Here is a 17,596-nt window from a genome sequence, read left to right on the forward strand (position 1 = left end):
AGACTTTTTGATAATAGAGATAACGTAATTCTTTTGTTTTATTTTTCCATGAAATATTTTGAAATATAATATTCTATTAAACTTCCACAAACTCAAGTATTTTAACAATAGATTTGAGGACCTACAGCAGCAAAAATGCAAAATAAAAACATGTTTCATCAAACGAATATGAATATTTGTCAGAATCTTTAGTAATGCAATAGATCTAGTTCAACATGTTACAAAAAAATAAAAAGCCCAATGCTTGCTTGTGTTCTCATCAAAATTTAGAAGTTCAGCAAGCTATTTACGAAGATAAAAACGTACTATAAATGACGTTCTGTCTCTATAAGGAAAATACAGCAGTAAATAATCCAAGGGCTACCTGCAATTTACAAAATTTTGAAATCTTTCATAACTCAATTAGTAACTGGTAAAGATGTTATAATTTTGGTTCGAGCTTCCACTTGTCTGCAAACGAGGCGGAGCTTTGTTATTATAAAGGTAACCAAGAAAGTTCTGTCGTTTTCCACCCACAACCTTCGAACATCGATAGTAACCTAAGATGTAGCTGGAAGATCAAAAATAGTCCCACCAGCATCCACGACCTTCTGCCAACGCTCTGGAAAGCCATGGATTCCACCGAGGTAGGTGCAATGTCCGGGGAGTATGGCAGATGCAGTAATGTTTCCCATAAAAGCCATAGAATGGTGTCCCGGGTCATTGTAGCCACGTACGGCTTAGCGTTTTCCTATAACAGGAGGACCCCTTTGCAATTCAAATGTGGTGGCTCTAGAGGTTTAAGTTGTTCTTGAATACAAACCGTTTACAGTTCACAGTTGCATTGATGCTCTGACAAGCTGGTAGTAGTTCCCGATGCACGATGCCACGAGCATTCCACCAAACACACAAAAGGACCTTCTTTTGGTGCAGTGCTGGTTTTGGCTGTTTTTGAAACGGTTCATGGGGTGCTAACAAATGATGACGGCGCCGTGGATCTTCGTACAGAACCCACTTATCACATGTCATCACCCTTCCACAAATTTCTCCTACCTGAGGCAAGACAGCAAACAAACACAGGTATCTTCTCGCGTTGCATTCTGGCTCGGATCCAATCATGTGGAACCCATCGACCCAACTTGTAGTGCTTCCCAAGTTGGAGGTGCTGTCCAACGGTTTCTTCACTCACACTGAATTGTAGTCTCAGTTCCTCACATGTTTGGCCACTGTTCGCCTTAATTGCTGCCTGAACATCTTCATTTTGTGCATCAGTTAGTCTTCCAGCACATGGTGCGTCTTCCAGTGTTTCGACACCGTTTTCAAACTTGTTAAACCGTCGTTCCACTGTCCGCGTAGTCACGACACTCTCACAAAAGGCCTGGCATATCTTCTCTCTTGCTAAAGCGGCGTTTGACCCCAGTTTGAACTCGTACACCATACTCGCCCTTAGGGCTCTCTATGGAGGTCTCATGTTTACTCTGCCCTTATGCAAGTTCACTGTGTAACTGAAGTGCCACAAGAAGATAGTATGTTGGTATATCCACACCAAGAATTGACCTTTGTCTTATCTCCATTCGCATTCAACTCCCGGTATGAGGGGCAATTAAACACAGACCTCCACAAAAAGCGACAGAACTTTATGGTTAGCTTTAAGTTCCAAAAAAATATTAATATTTAAGTTCCAAAAACTTTGCCGAATAACTTTCAAATAGGTTGCTGAAAGTCGAATAAATATGACGCTTACTACACGCTGGCTTTTAGTGTCCATGTACAAATATATATTTGAGGTTGATTTTGTTAAACATGTGCCTATTAAAATCACTATAGTAGTCGCGCCGAGTCGTGATGCTTGACCTAGATCTGCCGATTTCACCACCCAATAGAACGCGAGGGTGTGTTTCGGTCGTCAACTCCCACCCATCACATTTTGTCAGTGTCGTCTCTCGCTCTACACGGAAGACATCTCCCGAGAGTACAGTGTTGTCGGATTGGCGCCAAGTTTCGTTTTGTTAATTGTTTATTGTTGCGTTATATTTTTGTTGTTACTATTCGCGTTATTGTTACCGTTTTAGAATAATTGTTATAGTGGTTATTGTTGTGCAGTGTTATTATTGGTAATTTTTAAGTGTTTTTGTGTGCCTCTGTGTATATGTGATATACATGTATACTCTTATACGCGTACTTGTTATTGAATTCGTTTATTCCCTTTCTCACCTTGCGTTTCTGTTCTGTTCTTGGGATATGCAATATGAGTGATATTAGAAACAATAAGAAGGTGATTCACAAGCAAGGGAGATGTATTGTATATAGTGTTCTCCAGTTTTTTAAAAAAGAAGCCAAAGCAGGAGCTCCTCTAATCAACATAAACAAAGTGCAGGAGAGAACTGCAGAAGCTTGTGGGGTAAGCAGGAGCTCTGTTCAACGCATAACTGGAGAGGCAAAGGGAGTGGAAGCTTCAACAGGTGAAACATCCTTCATTTCTCCAAGGAAACGAATAAACAGACGACCAGTTATCACTGATCTGGATGATTCTAATAGTGATGAGGAGTGAAATTAATTTTAAGGGGAAAGCAACATCCTTACGTTCCATTTTGAAGTCAATGGGTTTCCATTACCGGAATACAAAAGATAGTCGAAAGTACCTTCTTGAAAGAAACGATATTGCAGCTTCGCGTATAACATTTTTACACAAACTCTGTAAGGCAAGAGAAGAGGGGCGGAAGATATTTTACCTTGATGAGACATTTGTGCACAAAAACCACTCTAATTCCAAGGTGTGGCAAGACGAAGACGGAAGAGGTGGTTTGAACGTGCCTGTCGGAAAAGGGAAAAGAATAATAGTGTGCCATGTGTGTTCCGGGAAAAGGGGATTTGTGCCAGGATGCAAATTAGTTTTCCGCGGAAAACAGAGCTCTGCTGACTACCACCATGAAATGAATGCAGCTGTTTTCAAGGAATGGTTTTTAAACTTTCTTAATAAGTTACATGACTTAGAGGTGAAAAATGCTGTAATTGTGATGGACAACATGAGTTACCACTCAGTAATCTTGAATAGATCGCCAACTACGAACACAAAGAAAAATGACATAATTGAGTGGTTATCAAAAAACAATATTCCACACGATCCGAAGCAAACCCGTGTTGAGCTTTTGAAAACTGTACAGATGTCCAAACCTCGCATTAAAATGTACGAATTGGACGAAATTGCTTCAAGTTTTGGGCACACTGTAATCAGACTGCCTCCCTATCATTGCCACTACAATCCAATAGATATGATATGGGCACAAGTGAAGAGATCGATTGCAGACAAAAACAACACGTTTAGGCTAAACGATGTAGAAAATCTCGTAAATATTGCTTTGGACAGCGTATCTATACATCTGTGGGAGACATATGTTGGTCACGCGGAAAAACTACAAAACGAAGATTTTCGTCTCGAAGTGGTTGCTGATAGCACAATGGAAAATATTATTATAAATTTACAAGACAGCGATACGGAGAGCGAAGTTTACGTAGAAACAGACGAAGATGTACAAGAGGATGAAGAGGAAGAACAACTTGCTGTCCCTCTGGAATAGGTAAGATGTTTTTCTTTTCTCTCTCTCTCTCTCTTTTTTTTTTTTAACTATGTCTTATATGTTTGGCAACGTTGTTGGTGAATTTCAGCTGTTTGACGTTTCCCCACGTGCGCGCTCGGGAAGCGACTCCACGAATTGTACCGAAGTTTTCCGATGTGTTGGAGCTCAAGCGAAATATTTCTATGATTGGTTTAGAGCCCAAGCTTCACGACTGAGCGCGACTACTATAGCATGTTATGACCTGGGGTAAAGAATCTTCACATTTCTACTATCAAGGCTCCTAAATGGTTAAACAATTTTCCATTCGTAAGTTTGTGTACCTATCGTCTATACCTATAGTTCCGGGGAGTCGGAAATATAATAATAGAAAAGTTTTCCATATTATTTTGGTTAATTTATTTTTATGCTTTGATTACGGAAATCAAGCAATCACACATGAGATAGCCCATATTATTAGTAACTTTTTCTACTTGATGTTAATCACAACGAAAACTGTGATACATGGGACATACACAAAGAGTAGTCTACCGTTATAATTACAAATGGAAAGGATAGATTGGGACAGAGCAGTGGGGGCACATTGGTCCGTACCAATTCACCCCACATGCGTGTGTACTAATGTGCCCCAACCGAACTTCAGGATCATTAATTCCTATAAATGAAAAATTACTCCACGCAGGGCATTTGAACATAAATGAAATTATTTGAAAAGAATTACACTTTCATGCAACATACGTAAGTTTTCAAAAATCCAGTGCTTATTACAAATATAAGCTTACAAAAACATAAGTGAAAACTTACTTTTACTCTAAGAAATCAAGCTTTCTCTCTGCACAGAGAAAAGAACACTACGTCCATCCATCAACTATGCCTCAAGACGTTAGTTTTTCACTAATGTTGCCAAAACCAAACTGTTGTCCATTTACCTCTTCACAGTGGAAAAATATCTACCTCGTACCTATGTGCCCCGTGTACCAATGTCCCCACCCCTCTCTCCTACTTAACTTTTCTGTTTTGAAACTGCGAAAAAAGTAAAGTAAGTGAATTTTAATCTACGCAGATGTAACTTTAGTCTTTTATTTATATATGTCACGTTTATACTATATCATTTATAATGAAAATGTTTTATACATAGTTAAGAAAAGAATTATGAATAACGATATGATAATATAAACATTTAAGCCTTGAAGAGGATATTGCACGTGTTATTGACAAACCTCTTCCCTAGTCAGCTTAAAACCACAGACAAAAAATATTAAGTGAAACATTCGTCTTATACATCTCTTGTAACTTTTAAAGTAACTGGTTACAAGTCTTTTAAATTGTGTACAATACACGGAAAAATCGTTTGCTATACTGTACAATGCTACCAGATGAACAGTGTCCCCAACCCAATATATAGTTTTTAAACAAAATATTGCAATACTACATTTATTATTCAATGCAGCAAAGTACGGATACTACAACATCGCAAGCGTCATCATTGCGGATACCTCTACATTTATAGTAACACAAATAATATAGACTGGGCAATGCACATCCAAAAGACTTTAATGTCGATCATTAACATAAATAATGTTGTATCGCAAGAAAACATTCAGCAGTTCGAAAAGTTTTTGCTATACAACTATAAACTACTCTGAGAATCATCTTACTGAAGACTTTTAATTTAAGAGTGCAAAGTTCCAAATATTCATTTCACTAGAGCAGTTTACGTATGCGCTTGTCTCACTTTAAGGAAGTAGTTTTACTAGGTGACACAGCAGTTGATCAAAAAAATCAAATTTCCATCTGTGCTAATTGCATAGCTCAACGTATTTAACATATAAACTTATTACCAATATATTCAACTTAACATAGAAAACATTTGTAAAATTAAAAGCAGCCTACTAGTTTGCTCAAGTTATCCGTGTTTTTATTTTGCTGGAGGTTTTATTATTTTGAATAAAGAAGATCTCTGGGATATTGATGTATTGATATTGACCACTTCTTGGAAACCTGTAATAGCAATAATTGTTGTGCAAATCTTGTTTTGGTTCTCGTTTACTTTTTTAAGTTTTGCGTACTGCATACTGAAATGAAACGAAACGAAATGTCTACTTTTACGTCCCACGTTACGCCCTTTGGGCTAAAGAACTACAGTAATGAATATCTAACAGAAAATATTCATTAATAATTCTAACAGAATAAGTGGAACTAGAGCTGGAGAACCCCGAGAAATCGAACAGACATGCTGTTATCCATTGCAAACACGGACAGGGATCGAACCAGGGATTCCTCGCACTAGAGGTGGGGACTCCACCACTAAGCCACGATGTCCTGTTATGCAGCATTTGTGTCATAATACAAGGTGTGATCAAAAAGTATGGTGAATAAAGTTGCACAGTGCCATCTATCAATGTTGTATCCATTTCAACTACTAAGCTCGGTAGACTAAACCTTTGATACAGTATGTGTCAAGTTTGAACAAGTTAGTTGGGTTCCAGAGGCAGAAAAGTGTGAGGACATGTGAAGAGTGTCTGTCGCGCGCCAACATTTAGTTTTGTTCTAAGCTGCAAAAAAAAAGTGTACCTCACGTGCAAAAAGCTCATGAGATGTCAAAATATCAGTGTATGGCGATGAAGCGGAGCCATTGAAGACTGTTTGTAAGTGGTATAAACAATTGAAAAGCGGCAAGGAGTCGGTAGAAAACGAGAAACGATCGAGACGTTCTTCGACCACCAAAAACAGAAGAAAACGTGCAAAAAATGGTACGAATTATTTGTTCAAACAGACGAATGACTATTTGAGAGCTTTCCGAAGAACTAAACATCTCGTATGGGTTCCTGAAAAGCATTTTAACCGCCGATTAAATGGGAAAATGGCTTTCTACTTCACCACGAGAACGCGCCATGCCACACATCTCCCTCTTCATCCGCGAGTTTTTGGCTTGAAAAGGTGTTCCTATCTGTTCGCATCTACCTTCCTCATCATATTTAAAAGCTTGAGACTTCTGGCTCTTCCCAAAAATTAAAACCGTGCTTCAAGGAAAACGTTTTGACACTATTCCTGACATTGAGAGGATCATGAGATATCAGCTGCACTCTGTTCCAAAAGAAGCCTTCCAAAAATGTTTCCAGTTATGGATTCAACGTTGGAACAAGTACATTTCTATGCAAGTATAGTACTTTAAAGGAGATTAAATCTAATTTCATGTAAGCTTACTACCGTACTTTGTAATCATACCTCGTATAATATAATAATGTATGCCTATCCTTCGAAAACTTACACTGAAGTGATGTATACCCCATTTAGCTTATCGCCATCAATTTTACAAATGAAGAGTAAGGGGGAAAAAGAAGGAATGTCACAAAACTGTATTTTCGAAAAAACGACTTTTTACTATTGAAAACCGCGTATAAAATGAACAGGGTTAGTCAAATCCTTTTCCTCTTTCCTTGGTCATTTCTACATCTACGTATGCATGGCATATACATTCAAATAGTACCAAAAGTCATCAACATATAGGGCAAAGCACCCGTTAAAGCACACACATGGACATTCCTTTTTTTTTCTTTACCCTTCAACCTGAATTATTTTCCACTTTCTATGATTTTGCTTACCCTGAAAATGTTATACTCTGCAGTTCCAGCCAATACTCCTGCTTCATGTGTTCCGTCTTTTAATAATTCTTCGAAAGTAGTGAATGGTAGAGTGTTCTTCTTTATAGTTAGGAAGGCAATTAAGATGGCGGAGTAAGAGGTATATATAAATAAGCCTAGCAGATATACTGATATGTAGATGATTCTCGCTGGAAGCGAATATGGAGTAACTTCATGACCTACAATATATTTTATTGTATTTTGAACTCAATAATGAAACACTATATGCTACAATATATTGCATTCAACATTAATACATATAAACAACATTAAATGTTAGGCAATTGTATTTCTTGCGCTGCAAGTAATGTTTCCAGCAGAAGTTGATAATACTGCCTTGTGTGCAATATACTTCCTCTGGTCGTCAGTTTGATGATCTTGGAATGAGGATGTGCATGTCTAGTTCTTTGTTGTTCATTGCGTATTCATCTCATTTAAACGATTGTCATTCACGTGTGCCTAGAAACCTAACGGAAAATTGATTTTTTACGTTTCTTTAACAAAAAACAATTATCATATATTTAAGCATTCGTTGGCACTGTACGCATCATGATCACGGAAAACAACAAGAAACATTCACTGTTCTAATCTGATCGGACACGGAGAGACGAGATCTCAAGTAAGCAAATGCGATGAACAAGTAACAAAGAACAAAATATCGAATAGGCTACACCATCTCGTCTCAAGATTGCCTGCCTGACTGGCCGCGGATGTAAAGTGCATATGAGACAGCATTACGAACTTCGCAGAAAACATTAAGCGCAGCGCACGAAATACAATAGCTTAGCATATAATTTTGTTTATATAGATGTATTTATATACAGGTTTATATCAGGGGTGGATCCAGGGGAGGGGCGATCGGGGCAATGGCCCTCCATCCCAGAAAAAGAAACTTTCTTGTTTTATATTAAATAAAACCCATCCCAGAGTTTGGAGCTCTTAAAAATAGCTTTAACTAGCAGTATTACAACCCAGAAGTCCGTCCTGGATCCACCCCTGGTTTATATACACGTTGATCATATGTTTTAAAACGAACACCAGCATTTTTCCTTCTCAAGTTAATCATTTGATATCATGTTACATGTATTTGTATACTCTCATTATACCATTTACTACAGATGTATACATGTGTTACGTCATATTACATACTAGTATCGGTCTTCTTTGACAGATTCATTCATTAGAGAAACTTTATTTCACAAATTCACCGAACATTGATAGTCCTTTCTTATTACTTATTGAGCACGTGTTAGTTTAAAATGCAAATTCAATGAACTTTGATAAGTGTTTCGCAATTTACTACATTATTATAGAATATTATTTAAAGGCGAAAATTACTTTATCAACCTTGACGTCAAAATAAGAGAATCTATTGTTCCGTGCTACCATAGCTACATGTTATCATAGTTAGATTTGCTATAATGACATATTTTAAGTAGATCATGGCAAAAGAAGGCACTTATTTTACATTAACTGGAAATTATTTATGATTCCCAAAATCAGGTAAGAAAATTACCAAAATTAGGTACCCATTCTAAAATTTGGGCCGGGGTTGAAGCACACAGTCCCTTGTTATGATACCTCTGATTTTTGATAACTTGGTTAAATTAAGACCAGGACTTTCTAGCCACAAATATACCATGTACTATCTCAGAATCACTGGAACCATAGAATTTCATGTAAAAGAAAACTAATGTTAAAAGCAGACAACTGACAAACCTAGCTAAAGTAATAGAAAATTTGCGGAACGACAAAAGAAAAAGAACTATCAAGACCTCCCTTTTTAGAAAGTAATTGATACTATTTGACCGTTCCATCAAAAATTAGAGACAAACTGTACTTAAATGTTTTCATAACTACTATGTGTTTGTATAAAATATTTTTCTTCATTTCAGCTCATTGAAACTCAGACAATCTTCCAGAGTTAAAGTCCAAAAAATGAATCTAAATCTTTCGCAATTCTCATAGGTCTGCAAACAAAGAAATTATTTTTTTTTCCTTACATTTTGAGACAGTAGCATGCACACTATGTAAAAGGAGTAAATTATCTTTACGTTACCTTAAAAGTATTAAAGTTATTTGGTATGTACATAATAATTACAAAAATAACAAAAATAAATTTAAACATTGAAATTGGCGAACTGTGTGACAGACGATCGAAGCATATAGAGGTCGTATAATTACCAAAACAAGAGGAGTAAAAGGAACATTTCATAGTAGTAGCTTAGCAGAGAATACCTGTTCGCAAATGCTCTATTTTAACATGGGTTCCAATCCCGTCTATGGATACTTGTTTCATTTTTGTAAATAACTTTTATTGTTAAAATTCAGGCTTACACGAAGCTATCAAAACTAAAAAGTACGTCACGATTAAATAATATAGCAAATTAGGCCTATTATCCAAAGATATTTGAAACAAATTATTTGTCAAGCAGAAAACTATGAAATTATTACAAGTTATTTCATAACATAAAGTTATAAATTTAGTTCATAAGCAGAGTGGTCAAAGTAGTGTCCGTCATTATCAATCCACAAACGGACACAGTACAGAACATACTACATCACTAGTGCTGTTGGATGGTGATTTATCAAATTCAGAGGTAGTGCCTAAGCTGTTCTAAGTTACATATATATCTATATTTTTAAAAATGCAATTCTTTATCTTTCATTATTTCCTAGTCAGAAAAGTCCATTAGGCTCGAAAAAGGTGAATGTGCTGGGCAATTCAATGGTACCTCTACTTTTGAAGTACGAACAATTGTTCACGCTTTGATTACTTTGTATACAAATGTAATAAGGTTTAAATCCTGTCATATCGTCCCTTATTCCAATGTATTATGCATGAGCCACATACTATTCAGGAAGCATGAATTGTCACCAACCACACTATAATATATTTTTTAATTCAATCAGCTACTGCTGGTTCTGTTAATATTTCATTCTGTAATTAATTGAGAATTGAGTAACTGATAGTGAATTATGGCTCACGTTATGCAGTAAGTTAGAACATGTGTCAAGTAAACTAAATCACGACCCTTTCCCAAGCATGTAAACTTTTTATTACAGATCTCAAGCATTATAACTTCCCTTCGTTTTAGTCCATTAATTTTATGATCACTTACCTTGTTGACAAAATGCTCCATATACATAAAGGATGCTGTTGTACACTGAAAACGTGTAGGGCCCTTCAATCTCCTGTGAACTAATATAACGCCCACAATAGTAGGCAACACTCAGAAATATTGCAAACATAAATTGAATACCCAAAATCGTCCACCATAAACGAGCGGAGAACGGTGACAAATGTGCAGTCCAGTTCAAACTTTCATCCAAAGGATTGGCGATAAACAAGCGATTTCTGAATCAAAAATAATAGGTACAATGTTAAACAAGAACACAACTAGGAAAACAATAATACTAAAGATAATATGTGATCCGTATTTGATAATACTAAATCTTGTTCCATCAAATACAGTGGTACGTAAGATATGGTTGCTTAATTGACCAGTGCCAGTAATTTCGTGCCAGTAATTGCATGGAGCTATGTGCTCGCCTTTGAATTTTGTGAAATAGTTGATAGATGACCGGAAAGGTATTCTTCCTAATACTGTTGTCTCATTTCTGTTTCAGAAATAGGTGAGCATGTGTAGAAGCTTTCGTGTAATGAACTCTTGTTACTATTAATCTTCTAATTTTTATGTGTGCAAGACTGTAACTAAAGAAAAGAATGTTTTATGCAAGTAATAAGTTTAAATCAGTATTGAATGATATTTAAATATGTAGCAAATGAGTGTACACTAATCATTCGATTTACATAAGTAACGTGTTCCGTAAATTTATACGTATCTTGAATTCTACTTAAGTTGGAGTTGACTATTTTTGAACTGTCTATATTTGATTTGCAAAATTACACAGCTATTTTGTAAATCAAACATCACGCAGCAGTATGTACTAGGATGTAAACAATAAACGTATGTAAAATATGCATTTTATACATAAAGATTCTTTTATATTACTTTATACAGAAAATGTATATTACGTATGTCCTTGCATACTGCAGTGGATATTTAAGACGCAAATGTTCTATAGTTGCTCTATAGTTGCAATATTTCAAGATTTACGCAACTGCTATGCAAGATCTGCATGGAAAGTAATGTCACTAAGTCTACAAGTATGACAAAAAAAACATTTTATTTACGTAATACTAAGAACAATAATACTGTACATTAAAATTCTTCAAAATATTGTCCTGCGTTGATACATCTTTGTCAGTAGGGTTTCCAATCCGTGAAGGTATCCTGAAAGGTCTTTTCAGAAAATGCGTTTAAAGCTATTAAGTCATAAATAGTTGTTGTTGAAATATTTAACTTTTCGGCAATCAAACGAATACTAATTAGACGGTCTGTTTACAAAAGTTATCTCACAGAGTCAAATTGTCATTGTCTGAGGAGGTTGACAGGTGTCAAGCGCAGGCTTCGTCGTCGACCTTTTGATGGCCTTCTAAAAACATCTTTTGTCATTAGTAGAGTTCCCTTTGTGGTAAACATTCATCCCCGAGTGCCTCTTAAACCCATGGAAAAGTTTCTACTAAACACTTGACGAGTTTCACACAAAATTTGATCGCGTATCTTTGTTCCAATGAACTCTGCAACAAAAGACGAAACGGAGATTTACGAAATCGCCCATCTTTCACTTCCGAGAACTCGGAGAGAACCCAGCAAGCACTTGTTTGGTAGTTGGCGTATAATACCATGGTTCCTGATGTATAGAGCGCGTTGCAACGTACAGTCGCTTCACAATAATATATATTCACAATAATTAATTTCCGGACAGACGAACTTTAGGTCGCGAATTATGTAAGTCGGAGTGCCTATTGTATGATATATAAAAACTTCAGCGTTCTAATACCCTCTGGTACCCACGCAACGAGTACTCAATTAACACTTAAAAGTATATCACCAACTTACTTTATACAATTTGACATCAGTATTATAAAACATGGATATTTAGATAGAGCGCATACTAGTTCATATATATATAATTCCTTGAACCTTTTGGGAGATGTTCCTTAATTTTCAAAACAGGGCGTTCTTAAACGTTATTTTTAGCATTTTCGACGGTTTATAACTATGAAAGGAGGCGTTTTCCAATCCACACTTATTAAAAACTTTTTCTCTCATTTGACAAAAGGGATCAACTTCTAAATTTATGATGGAGTTCATTAACACCTTGTAATTTGCATTGACTTCTCGTATCTCTACAAAGTACAAGATTCTAAATAGTCTTCGGCCAATCCTTGCAGAACTACCTGAAATATGCCAATTTAGAAGTTTGACAAGCGATGGTGAGGCTTCTATATAGGGTTGCCAACTGATAAGTATTTTACTGGTTGACCGGCATTTTTGACAGGCTTAATAAAACATTTGAAAGTTTTAAAATGCAATTATTCTTCATCCGTTTTCTAGATTATGGGCGAGTGCCGGTAATTTTATTTATCCGTGTTGGCAACCCTAATTCTATACGGGATAAACATACAAACTGATATTTAGAAAAAAGAAAAGAAAATAAGGAAGAAACTAAGCAGTCAGGTTTGTATAAAAAAAGTAAAGGTTTGGAAGTAGAAGTACATAGGGCTAATTCCTGAAAACTAAATTTTATCAAGTTTAAGAAATTATGACTTACCCTGAGTCAAGAACTGGATGAGTAAAATCAACGACCTGTCTACGCATAGCTGTAATAACAAAGTCAGAGACAGCGACATCTACTTCTCCTCTGTGAATCATTCCAACCATTCCGTTCCATTCTCCGTTTTCTATTGAACCCCATTTACCATCTACAGATAACCGATATGTTGTCCTGCAAAACACAACTAGCAATATTCTTTTATCATACTTTTTCTTGCATTTATAAAATATACGGATAGAAAATATGCCCAAATCTAATAATACCGCACATTTTGATAGCACTATTAATCATGTGTGAATGTTCTGTCATAAAATAACTACTTTAGGATTGTTGATATTTTTACATATGACAAGTGAGTTTCGTTTTACAGTGTGAAACTACTGTATAGTAGACTTCCAAGCTAAACAAATGCAATACTCAAACTTGAAGTAGTACAACTATAACTACTGGTTGGAATAGTGTAATAAGATCAAATAAACAACTTCTTTCTCGGACGCTGAATGGATATCGAAGGCTACTATGCCTACTCGTTGGTGTTTTTGTTCCAATGGGAAAAAATTTCAAACCCGAAATCGTTAATTTGAACCACTTCCAGTTTCAATCGAGAGATGAAGGAGGAAATAGACTATATTCTTCAGAAGGTGGATCGATTTCTTCTTGATATTTCATTATCATTTTTGCTCTACGGATGTGCAGAAAATACTAGTAAATTTCAACATCTTCCGATTTCCGTAGTGTTGAAGTTTGCAATCATAGGCCTTGAGACACTGTATCGGTTGCAGAAACCCTCTTGCCATTATCTATTAACGTATCTCTTCTATAGCGGTAAATATTGAAATTGGAAATAATTGATTTAAACAACTGCTGATTTGAATAGTAGTTAACTGACGAGATTGAACCTATTCTACGGATGCTGAATCTATTACGAAAAAAGGGGATCATGAAATTATTATAGTTTCCTTACTTTAGAAATTAATAAATGTTATAAAAGAACGAGAAGTGGAGCTAATTGGTTACCCATTTCATTTCAAATCCTATCCAATTACAGTTAACAAGCATGTATAGTAATGGTCATGTAACCTTAAATGATTTTTACAAAACTGATTGACAAATTCAAATTGTAGAAATAGGTTCATAGCTTCAATGGACTTCTACTTCTGGAAAAGCTTTAGTTCCTTGTGCTAAGTAAAGTATTTAAAATTAAGGTTCGGTAATTCCGTATGTACGACATGTACTGGATATATGATTATCCAATAGTAAATTCCTTCTTACTTTTCTGTCAATATTTGTGTCTCACTTCAGAGTTTAAAAAATGCCTTCAAAGGGAAAAGTCACACAAGGGCCCCAAAGTCAGTATTTTGCGAGAGGGGAGTCAAAGCCAGTTTTACTACCACCCGATTATCTTCCCTCTTGCAGACCTCTAGCATCCACTGGCCAGAACTTTCCAATCGTCATACAAGGCGGGTTACATTAACCACTTTGTTAGGGTCTGGCAGACCATTAAGCTACACTGCGGAATATAGAGCTATTTTAATCGGGTTAGGTTAGGTACTTAATTTTCGAATCTTGGTCACAGCAAAGATCTTTGCAGATTACCTGTAGCGCATGGAAGGCTATGCGTTGAAAATCCCTGTCTTATTATCAAGTAAATAGTGGCGCCTCCCGTATGAAAGAAAGGAAATAATCCAAAAACAGCAAAAATAACATCATGGATATAGTAACAATTGTTGCTTGCACAATACTTTCCAGGGAAATATTTTCCTTCATAACTACATATTTTCGTCAAATTTATTGCGTTATTTCAAAGTATCAGATGCATCAAGCATCATTTAACAGAACAAATATAACATATTGGAAACACTGGAGACGCTAAATTTGGTCACAATTAGACGTAATAGACAAAAAAGTGTTAGTTCCGGACTCGGGGCATCAGCTGCATATATCACACATTTTCGTATACATACAGTATGTGATGAAGCGAGTAACGTAATGTAAGATGAAGTGTGTATAGTTCCTTTTCATTTATGTTGATAGCCATTTATAATATAAGGGTAAATAATAAGCTTCTTACACAAATTCTTTGTTTTATTTTAAAGTGATTTCTATGCGCTTTGAAGAGACAAATACAAATCCAATTAATTTTTCTCTTAATGCACAGCATTGAAGAGGAATTTCATTGTATATATTAATTGTAATGGGTGATGTTCAGTACCGTAATTTAGACAGCTTACGACAGCTCTGAAACATTTGAACAGCACAGTCTTATTCATTTTCCTACTACTTCAAAACAACTGGACGTGTCTTACTTCGCTTAAGAAAAAACAGGGATATATTAGTCAGTGCTCGAAATAGTTCGAATTCTTGACAGACTCTTGACAAAAACCATGGTAGAAATAAGACAAGGTAAGTTCATCAACGAACGCGTTTGCGTCCCACTCACGCAATGACGTCACCTTCGACACACGCTCGGGATAGGAGTCGCGCTGTCGTCTGCTTGCTGCCGTGACTTTAAGATGTCTATTTGCTATTTCTAATTTAGATGTCTATTATATTACTGGAATTTTATTCCGGCATCGGAATATATTTTATTTTTAAAAAATGCACATAGAATGAAAGGTAGGATAAATCAATTATTTCAATAAAGAATCAAACTTTCACCTCTCTATATAGATAAGTTACCCGACAACCTCTGAAATATTGTCCGTTTTTTTCTTTCTTAAATGGTATCCCCAGTAGGCCTAATACACTTGCATTTGCCAATCAGATTCTTTTTACTGACATTTTAATTCTCTCACTTCACTACTTCATTTTCTTGTAAAATATTCTTTTGGAGGAAGAACTTTTCAGTTGCTTGTTTACTTCATTTATTATTATGCATGTTCTAAGCTGGATAAAATATGTTAAAACTTTCGGTTCACACTTACTATCAAATTCATTTTTCATGATACCGTTAATTTTCTAATGATACTCTTTCCTTTGCGGATAAATTCTGCATGATATTCAAGACAATATTTGTTAGATACTCTGTGTCTAGACGTTCCTTTGATAGAAATGTCAGTCCTCCTTTTGAGATTAATTGTATTGCAGTCCAGTTGTATTGCAGTCCTTGAAGAGGTTCTTTGACAGGGAGCTGTGAATATTTGATTTAAATTTGAAATCTACCCGCCCAGCTATAAATTGAAGACTGTTTTTCAAGGTCATGCGTATTTAATGAACACATTTGACCTTCATTTTCATTTTCATCTTCTGATAAAATATGCACCAACAGTTGCACTGTTGAATATAGTTCATCATGCACTTGCAGTACAGATTTTTTCAAATAGATATATACCTTCAATTAATGCAGGTCTTACTGTTTCCTGCTGCGTAGAAAGTTCTTCAATAAATTGACATATTTTAAAGTGAGTAAATAAAACGGCAGAATTCTTTCCATTATATATCCTCTTAGTCTGTACTTAAATCCTAGAGACTCCGGATGGTCGTTGCTTGAACCCATGCTTCTGATATAAGAAAATGTTTTCTTAACTATCTTAATTTAATTTCCTTGTCAAGAGCAATTTTCCCCTCCATACTTTTGTTGAAAGGAAAAAATAACAGCTGAAAAAACCGAAAAGAATGGACTATATTTCTTTATTTTCCCTGCTTGATCTAAAATAATTTTAGAAATAATAAGATTATTAAAAAGATGAAACATGTAGCATATTAAAGGGAGTTGCTTAAGAATGAAATTATGCATAACACAAGCCACAGCTATGAAAATATTCGAATAAATATCTTCTAAATTACCCTGATAAAGAAAATAAAGTTGATATAAATGATGAAAAATCATATGAATCTAAATATCAATTTTCATTCTAAAATACTCTTATAAATCACTAGTGAATATTAGAAAATAAACACATATGAATTAAAGTTATGTGATTCAAAAACCAGACCATGGGACTTCAAAAACCAATACCCAGAAATCGGTATGTAAAGTCTAGCTCATGCAGATTATTTATTGAATAACTAGCCTTTGGTTAGCCGGGAACTTCGCGTCCAGACCCCTGCATTTGCTTTTTCCCACGGCCTTTCACTTCTTATATCCCTAAGTTCTCTAATCATGGGATTTTGAGATATGGCTATCTTATTATAACAATTGCAACCAGTAATTTTTGTTCCCCCCTCTTTTCCCTTTTAACGGTAACATTTTAAAAAACGCTGAAATATATTATTAAATAAGATGTTTCTACCCTTAAGGGATTTCGGGATATGGCCATTTTATTTTACTAATTACAACTCCAATCCCTTGTTTCTTTTTTCTAAGGAAACATGTCTTTAATTGTTTTAATTTTAATTATTTTAAATTAAAAACAATAAACACAAATTTTCACGCCAATAACTTTAAACGATTTCGAGATATGGCTTTCCGATTATAACAATTGTAACTTTACCCTGGTTTGTTCCCTTCTAGGGCAAATATCAGAAAACGCTTACATACAAATATCAGATTACGCTTACCTAATTATTTTAACTGAGAAGTCCAAATACTGAATTTCATGTCTCTAAGCTTAAGAGATTCCGAGATATGGACATCTTATTATAATAATTATAATTCCAACCCTTTTCATTCCCATTTCTTTTTCTTCCCATCTAGGCCAAATATCACAAAACGCTAAAAGGTGTGTATAATTATTTTAAATGAGAAGTTCATATACCAAACTTCATGTCTTT

General features: G+C 35.4%; 1 protein-coding gene across 1 annotated transcript in view; it reads right to left on the minus strand.

The window, feature by feature from the left end:
• The window catches only part of LOC145688944 (putative glutamate receptor), a 134,768-nt gene that overhangs the window by 22,652 nt on the left and 94,520 nt on the right, over positions 1 to 17,596 (minus strand). Inside the window, exons 6-8 of the mRNA XM_081763109.1 lie at positions 12,881 to 13,054; positions 10,321 to 10,556; positions 7,160 to 7,377 (exon numbers count right to left, since the gene is read on the minus strand). Of these exons, the coding sequence (XP_081619235.1) occupies positions 7,160 to 7,377; positions 10,321 to 10,556; positions 12,881 to 13,054 (628 nt within the window). The remainder of the gene's footprint in view (positions 1 to 7,159; positions 7,378 to 10,320; positions 10,557 to 12,880; positions 13,055 to 17,596) is intronic.

The sequence above is a fragment of the Thermobia domestica genome, chromosome 7 (genome assembly GCF_964235325.1).
Source record: "Thermobia domestica chromosome 7, izTheDome1.hap1.1, whole genome shotgun sequence".
NCBI lineage: Eukaryota > Metazoa > Arthropoda > Insecta > Zygentoma > Lepismatidae > Thermobia > Thermobia domestica.